The 9,154-nt window shown below is 38.0% G+C and overlaps 1 protein-coding gene across 3 annotated transcripts in view; it reads left to right on the forward strand.

Annotated features, from left to right (window-relative positions):
• The window catches only part of OTUD7A (OTU deubiquitinase 7A), a 217,214-nt gene extending 208,278 nt beyond the window's left edge, over positions 1-8,936 (forward strand). For all 3 annotated transcript variants that reach the window (XM_019533429.1, XM_019533428.1, XM_019533430.1), the window contains exon 13: positions 64-8,936. In XM_019533429.1, coding sequence (XP_019388974.1) covers positions 64-1,494 — 1,431 coding nt within the window. In that variant the 3' untranslated portion in view covers positions 1,495-8,936. The remainder of the gene's footprint in view (positions 1-63) is intronic.
• The last annotated feature ends 218 nt before the right edge of the window (positions 8,937-9,154 follow it).

Consider the following 9,154-nt stretch of genomic DNA (forward strand, 5'->3'; position numbering starts at 1 on the left):
TTAAGTTATTCCATATGCAAAATCATTTAATTGTATCTAATTTTAATTACCTTCCTTCAACAGGCCCCTTTGGCTCAGCCTGAATCTCCAACTGCTTCAGCAGGGGAAGATGTTCAGTCTCTGGCTGATTCAATGGACTCAGACCGAGACTCCATCTGTAGTAATTCCAATGGCAATAATGGCAAAAATGGTAAAGAAAAAGAAAAGGAGAAACAAAGGAAGGATAAAGACAAAAATAGGACGGATTCAGTTGCCAATAAGCTTGGAAGCCTCAGTAAAACCCTAGGAATTAAGCTGAAAAAGAATATGGGTGGGCTCGGGGGGCTGGTGCATGGCAAGATGAGCAGAGCAAATTCAGGAAACGGGAAGAATGGTGACATCATAGACAGAGTCAAAGAGAAGAAGTCTAAGTCCCGCAAAGGGAGCAAGGAGGAGTCAGGACAGTCTGCAAGCACTTCTCCATCTGAAAAGACAACTCCATCTCCTACTGACAAAGCAAGCAACTCACCCGTTGAAAAAATGAACTCGAAGTCCCTCTCTGACAAACAGTCTGACCCATGGAAGTACAGCACTGATGTGAAGCTCAGCCTCAACATTTTGAGAGCTGCCATGCAAGGTGAACGCAAGTTTATTTTTGCTGGCCTCCTACTGACCAGCCATAGACATCAGTTCCACGAGGAGATGATAGGTTACTACTTGACCAGTGCCCAAGAGCGCTTCAATGCAGAGCAGGAACAGAAGAGAAAGGAGGCTGAGAAAAAGGCTTCACTCAATGGGTCATCCAGCAGGAAGCTGGAACAAGAAGCATATTCAAAAGAAAAGTTGGAAACATCTCCTCAGGACAGGGCATCACCAGTCTTGCCTCAAAGCCATACAACTCAACTGGTTTTAAAGTTTAAAGATCGCACTAGTCCCACTCCTGGGTCATTTTCTTCACCTAGTAATGGTGCTAAGAAAAGTGGACCCATTCCAGTATCTGCCCACTATAGCCATACTCCACCTGTTCAAAGGCAAAGCGTTATCCATTTGCATGATGTCAACTCCAAGCCATCAAGCTTCCAAGATGATACCTATAAGCCAGTGGTTGGCACCTTAAAAACCTGTGCCACTTATCCCCAACAGAATAGATCACTGTCTTCACAGAGCTATAGCCCAGCCCGGATAGCAGGTATCCGCACCGTGAACACAGTAGAATCGCTGAGCTACACTATGCCTACTGAACATAAGTCGCAGACATATACAAATGGGTTTAATACCGGTGATATTAGAGACTGCTTAGAATATGCTGATGAGGAGGCACCTCAGACCTGGTTGAACAATGATAAAAATCGAGGCAGAAGCACAGTTTGCCCTATTTATTCCATGCAGCAGAACCGCTGCAAGAAGGAGAACTGTTCCTTTTATGGTCGTCCTGAAACGGAAAATTATTGTTCATACTGCTACAAAGAGGAGTTAAAGCGCAGGGAGAGAGAAAGTAAGGGACATAGGCATTGAGGACTGTCAGGATCCTTCCCTGACTGCTTAGGTTCACTCTTTTCTTACATATGAAGTAAATAGTGATGGATTATAGAAAAAGGAATCCTAAAAAGGGAATGATGGTACATAATGTCTAGTTTGTCGCTTTTTCAGGTCAATGCAGAAATAAGAAGATTAATTTATCATAAAAATGTATTATTTTCCATTTTGTCAGTGTCTTTTTTTTACATACGCTGGGTGAGCTGAAAGGTTGTTTACTCCTTTGTCAGTGCTGTGAATACGTTTGGTCAAAAATTTACTAATGGTGCCTGAATTTACACTGACATCACTCAGGTAGTAGAATGATAGGGAAAAGTCATAATGTTGGCAATGTGGCATTGTCATAGCATAGCATCTGCCTCTGATACATTTGAAATTGTAGAGCCATCATAATGCCAGTAGTATTTTTTTCTCAGTAATGACAACATTTTTCATGACCCTTTCTCGGAAGGGAAGTAATTTTGCACACTGCTTATTTTTTAACGTAGCAACACATTTCTTTCTTTTAAACCCTTTGTATTCATTTTAGTCTGAAATGCAGTCTCTTTGGAGCATGTGACTGAAGGTCTGGACTCATGTGGTCTCTGTCTTTATAGCCATAGTTTCTGTTGGATTTTGTTTGGCTCTTTCAGGAAAGTGACATTTGGGCTGTTTTTGTTTGTTGATATCCAAACAAATTTTGAATGTTGTGGGGAAAAATATGGTGTCTGTTGTACACCATCCAATAATCTTGGCATATGAATCCACTAACCAACCAGAAATTTGTGGAATAATCCAGAGCTGGCTAAACTGTTCAGCAGAGGTAATATGTAACATTAATTTAATTTTCTCTAGCCATGATCTGACCTCAATTTTTAATAATTTGTTAATTCACCAAAATTACAAGATAGTGGTCTTCGCAAAACTAATTCTGTCTAATTTCATCTACACATTACTTCCATTCTGTTGGCAACAACTATTGTTTGAGTTGTCTGTACTGAATAACACCCCCCCCACAAGGAGCTTCCAAAATGGCTGTGAAATTCCAGCATGAATACTCTTTCAGCTGTCGATTTACACATCTTCATGTCCTGATATTTCAATAAGCGTTTATGACACTACTCCTTCTTTTGAAAATACAATTTTGAGCGTTTGTGACAACAGATAAATGGGATCGCACATACTGTCTGGGTAGATTTGTGGGGTCTATTTTTACAAGTTTTTCTGACTATATGATTTGCATTTTTTGCCACCAAACAATGCAAATAAATAAAATTGGAGTTGTTAGTGCAGTTGCATTTGTAAGAAAACAATGACTCTCTATCCACCTACATTTTTGTTGAAGGGTCATTTCCTTAACAGCTCTGCTAATTGTGATTCTCTGCCACGGTCAGGATCACGAGTCCAGTTTTATTCAAATATTGAATAGCATTTTTCCCAGGCCACAAGAGGCTTAGACCCTAATTTTCATCTCACATACCAAATAATATTTAGCTGAAGTGAAGTACCTCTCAATTAGCTTTCATGCAAATACAGAGACGTTCTCTAAAACCCTGATTTAGCCAATAACTTACACTCATACTTAACTCCATTCTTCTCAAGAAAACAAGTAACGTTTACTGGTATCCCATTCATTCAGTGGGATGCTGGCAGCTGGTTAAAGTTAAGCACATACTTAAATGCTTTGTTGAATCAGAGACTTAACCACACAAAGACAAAAAGAATTTACAAAAAACTGGTGGGCAATACCTGACTAGCTCCTTAATGAATCCAGACCTGCATTTCATGAGTTCAGCCGTCTTTGGAACATATGGTGAATGTTATTGAACTTGCATCCATTTTTCATGAATGGGACATGTTATCAGACTTAATGAATTGTTCAAACTCCCTTTGTATGATTCCTCCCTAAGGTGTGCAAGTTTCTTGAAATCATGTCCTCACTGATCTGCAGTGTTCTTTTTCACTTAGCTGTGGTGATTACATATAGTTCTCATTGCCAAAGAAATCTGTGATTTTTAGATCATGTTAAAGCAAATTGAGCATGCTTGACTGTGTTTGTTATGATGGAAGAGACAGAAACTAGAAGGGACAGAAACGCATTGAATAAAAGAAAGAAATAGTAAAGAATGTTCAGAGCCTTAGAATAGCAGTAGCATTTGAAATGCCTAGAAATGCTTCTTTATAAACCTAAGCATGACAAATTGGCAGAAATGGATACCAGTCCATTTCATTCAGCTGTGACATTTCTGGGTAAGAAGTATGGTAACAGCACACACATAACAACTACATCTTTTGCTTGTTTAAACCTTTAAATAAACTAATTTTGCCTATAGAAAGTTTTAGGACGCAGTACACCTAAAAGGAGGTGGGAAAAATTTTACAGAAAAATCAACATTTATACAAGTGATAACTTTTTCGCATTACTGAACAGATTAACGCCTTAATTTAGAATATTTTCCACATTGAATTGCCTGGCTGAATAGTCACAGAAGTGTATCAGAATTATTCTAAAGTTCTCTCTGTCATGTCTGGAAAATTCTTGATAAGTTTCCATGATTCTTATCAATAAGAATATGTTTCTTAAAGTCTTTAGAGTAAACCTGTCATATTGTAATCATGATAGGCACAATTAAACAGGAGTCCCTTTCCTCAGCAGCCCATCCTTGATACTCCATGATTAATTTACTCAGGACGGTTTTAAAAACTTTTTCCCAGCACCCCTTTCTACTCCTAACCATTTTACATTTGACAGCTCTTAAAGAGATTATTTTGAAATTGGCCATTGCTTGCTAAATCTTCTCTCTCCACTGTCAAAACGTTCTTTAATCCATTTATGTGTCCCCACAGTTTTTCCTTCCTTATTCCTGAACAGAAATCAGACTGTAATCCCATTCACTGCTATGATTTATTTAACACAGACACTGTTTGGCACTATACAGTGCAAACAATTAAATATAGTGCCTGCTCTATTGAGCTTACAGCAGAGAGTCAATATTACAAACGTTATTGTGGATGCAGCTTGTGGCTTGTGTCCATCAGCAATAACATGAAATGCACACCAAGGAATTAGATAAGGAGAATAACCATTGGCTTCATTTTTTGCTGTTCTTTTGCTTGAGTAGTATATTTGTCAACCCTTTTGCTGTCTCTGATTCTGGAACAAGCATAAGTCCCAGATCGATGAGTATTGCGTGCCCCACTCTGCTCAATCCACAAGAAAGTATGTGTCTGTTAAAGCTCTTGGCTGTTTAGATTTCTGGAGGCTTCCCCTTCGATCCCAGGTGCTAGCTGATGGTGGCTCTGCTACCAGTGAAATATTTTACCTATCTGATTTTAATTTTGTGCTCTCTGTCCATGATACGGCAGCTCCACATGTCAGCCCGTGATTTCTTTACCTCAAGCCAGAACTCCTTCTTTTAAATGTAACTTGCAGTTTTGAGAAAATTGTGGTGTACACGTGGAGCTTGAAGCCATGAGAAAATGTTGTATTTTCTCACATAGTGTGCCCCAGAATATGATACACACCTTATTTTTGAAAGGCAGAATGAAGGGGGGAAAATCTTTCCTTGCAGTAACTGAGTAGCAGCAGCTAGGGAGCTGAGCCTGCTCCCTGTGGATCGCATGTTGATAAGCAGCAGAAATTGCTCTTACTGTACTTTCTCACATTCAAGGCACACACCAATTTCCAGAAGCTGTATTTGTGGGGAAAAGGTGTGTGTTGAACGAGAGAAAATATATTATTTAAATACGTTATTGTCCACTTCTCAAGGGTAAAGCCCCACTTTTAACAAAAAAAGCTACATGCAAATGCAAAAATGTCTTCATAGGAGAAATGTAGGTTAGAGGAAGTAGGTATTGTTTAGATGTTTTTAATATGTAGCTACTTTTACTCTAAACTCTTTAAACAAAATACTTCTTAGGCAAGTGTTTTCTCTTGTTCATCAATTCTGTCTGATTCAAAGGTCTGTTCATGGTAAAAAAGAAAAAGACCTATAATTCATAAGTCTCAGTCGCACTTTACATTGAAGTTCCATTCCTAAGCAGCATATAAAGGGCTACTAGAGGAGCAATGGCTGTTATAAGTACATTTCAGAGATAGGCAGCTTGTTTTGTCAATGGCAATAAGCTCATCCAGAGGAGAGTGTCACAGATTATTGCAGTGTATGTTAGATATACTCACCATTGATTAACTATCAATAATGTATTAAGCTTTATAAACTGCTTATAAATGCACCATTCAATATAAAGTGTGACCAGGCTTTCTCTAACAGTTAATAGGCTGCTCTTCCACATTCACTTAGAAGATAATGTGCAAAAAGGTTCTAAAAAGAGATTCTCGTCAAGCATGTTTTGTGATGCTTGTTTATTAAGAACTTCTTCTAGACCAGGTCAAGGCTTGGGAGTTCCCTTAAACGCACAAGAGTCCATGATGACAGCAGCCTTTCATGTTGTAAGAAGTGTTGAGGGGCTACTTAGCATAGCCTGAAGCTGATTAATTGCTTGCTGAGACAAGCTGCCTAAATGGAGATCAGAACAATCTGCTAGGACAACAGCAGCCTTTGTTCATCTGTAATGCGTGATTGCATCTAGGTTTGTTTTAGTCTTGTGCAGAAAGTGTTCATATCAAATAATGCATGCAAGCTGGGCTGCCAAAACGTTGTCCTTAATGTCCCTAATCCTGCAAATGGTTAGACACACGCTCAGCCTTATGATGCACAGTAATAGTCTCCCTGACATCAGTGAGCCTGCTTCAGTGCAGAAAATTGGTAAACATGGTGATGTCTGTGGCATCAAGGTCTAAAATTTGGCCCCTTTAGATCAAATGCCTCCTCATCTTCCTTAGGCAGAGTTCATCAGGGAACCTGTGAGAATTTTGCCTGAGGAGTAGTGGACAGGACTTTGCACACCTCTCAATCCTGAATAAGGAATCATTTCTTCATCACATTTGGAATATTTTATGCATCATTAAACATTCAGTTCCGGATGGAAATAGACCAAGACCCAGAAACTAATTGACCTTCATTGTAAGAGGCTTTTCAGCACAGTCCATTTTAAGTCTCTTTCAGTGTATTTACAGGTATATTTGTTTCAAATGATGGCAACTTTCATGGAGTATCGCCAAATAGTATAGAGCATAGACTTTGAATTATTGCAGTAAACTATACTATTTTTAAATTTAATTTGCACATTAATTTCCTGTATATATGACTAAAAATAGTATATTGTTAAAAGAAGAAAGGTGTTTGTAAGTGTGTTCTGTTTGTAGATTTAAGGCTGTATTATGTTGGAATTTTACAAGCCAAGTTTAAACTGTAATATAGAAATTATTTTTATATTATTTTCAAAATATGCTACAGAGCAATATTTTGCGCCTTTATTATAAACAGGGTTGTCATTTTAATAGGTTAACTTCAGAAATACTGGTAGACATTAATCATGAAAAGAAAGCTTTGTAAATGTTCTCCTAAATTCTGACTGCTTTTTGTCTGTTGTGCACTCCAGTGTCTGTTGAAAGTTGGAATATACAAATGTTTTTTTATTGAAAAGCTTTAAATTTGTGTTTATATATTTTGGTACAGTACTACTCCTTCCCTTGCATTCTCTTGACTTAAACTCATGCCCTCTTTTATAAGGAGCTTCAGTGTCATAAATTTACCTGGAGGTTTTTTTTCCCCAAATGAAAAAGCCTTCTGCACAGACTGTTGAGCTGAGATTCATAACTCATTTTGAATCCACCACAGTAGATTTATTTGGGCTTTCAAAAATTGTATTAATGAATTATTAATCCTAACAAATAAATAAAACAAGATTTCAAAGCCAGTGTAATAATTAGCTATGCATGGAGAAAATCACTCTATATTGTAGAGATGTCAACTTCTAACTGGTAAATTGTATCTTATATATTGCTTTCCAATGTATGTACACTGACACTCAATTTGCATATCAGCTTAAATTATTCAGATTTTATTTCTTTATAATATTTCATGCCATACATATCAATATCTGAGAAATTTTGCAAAAACAGAAAACTGTAACTAATGCATACCTAAATCACAACTCCAAACAGTTTCTAAAATGTAGGAAGTTGTATGTATTGCAACCAAAATTTTCAAATTTCAACTCCTGAAGTAAGGACCCTGAAAATGTATTTGGCCTAATAAAATGAGTGGCCTGATTTTAAGAGGTGCTGAACATTGACTTCAATGGGAGTTTATACTTCATTGATGACTTCAGGAAATCAAGTCAGCCTAGGTGCCTAAAGGTGAATATTTTTTCCAGCCTGTATTCAGGGTGTTTCTATACAGTTCCTCTACCGTCCCCCCCGCTTTTTTTTTTTTTTTTGGATCAATGAAAATTATATTCACCTTTAGTGATTATCAGTTTGTGTATAAATAACTGCAATCATTTATAAAGTGATTGCTTGGATATGGAGAAACCTGCCTTGTACTGAAATACAGTATAATTGTCCATTTAATACCTATCTTCTTATTAGGGCTAGGATTCCTTAGTTTGTTAGGGGACCGTGTCTTTAGGTTTTTTCTTGCAAAGCATGATCATGACAATTTGTTTTTCTTGCATGAACATGCTGGTTTTTGATCAGTCTATTTTACTTCCCATTACCTGAATGCGTGTACTGTACCAAGGGAATCTAAATGGCTGATGCGCATTTGCACTGTGGAACATATGGCGTAGGTAAAAGCCACCATGTTCCAAACAGCCTTAAAGTTATGGCTCTCTGGGGACTGAGAGTCACTTAACTGGATGCAGCCTCTGTCCCCAACTCCTCATTTAACCATGACTGTAAATTGCTGTAGTCTGCTATAGCCTTCATAATTATGTTTTGCTGTAAAACTGTCTGCTTTGTATGGTTGTTTGCAGCACATGGAGTTTTTAAAGACGGTGTTCTTGAAAGTTACAATTCTTTGCTAAGTGTCTGTGTGACAGAAACCCGTAATGAAAAGGAGCAGGAAAGGGAGTAAAGCAATTAGGTAAATGGTGGGTAAGAGTAACCATGGCAACAAAATGTTTTGAGGAGACTATAGTTCCTGATATGAAAAACCATTGTCTGCCTAAGCTGATGTTTTGTGGATCATTTCACATAGCCTCAGAAAACATAAGTATAACGCTTGGCTGTTCATCTATGTAAAGGTTCAAATTTTTGAATTCCTTGCAAAAGCTCTCTGAGGGAGAAAAATTGTGATTTTTCTCCCCTTCTAGAGCAAAACAAATTTGACTTCACCTGTAGCCTCTGAAATGGGAGAGGCATGACAGAAAGGTTTGTACTAAAGCAGCACCTAAATGTTTCCATTTCATAATGATGTTTGCTTTTTGTTTGACCCTTTTAATGCTTTTTGTTGTAGTAGAAAGCAGTCAGTGACCTGAATTCTCCCCTTGATTACACATGCATTTGATATCAGCATAATGATGAAGTTACACAGCTGCAGGCGAGAGGAGAAGGTGGCCCTGCGCGCCTGTCTAATGTACAGGAGAATCAAATTAGAAGGCTTGCATCATTGGCACCCAAACATTGCCTGAGCAAAGGCTGGGTTGGCAGTTTGCCAGGAATCTGAGCACTCGGCTTAATTTGATCAAAACAGAAAAGACTAAGCTGCCCTCATCTTTAATATGGATACCCCCCACTGGGATCGTCAGTGCTGTG

The sequence above is a fragment of the Crocodylus porosus genome, unplaced genomic scaffold, assembly GCF_001723895.1.
Source record: "Crocodylus porosus isolate Cpor-Errol unplaced genomic scaffold, CroPor_comp1, whole genome shotgun sequence".
In the NCBI taxonomy this organism is placed as follows: domain Eukaryota; kingdom Metazoa; phylum Chordata; order Crocodylia; family Crocodylidae; genus Crocodylus; species Crocodylus porosus.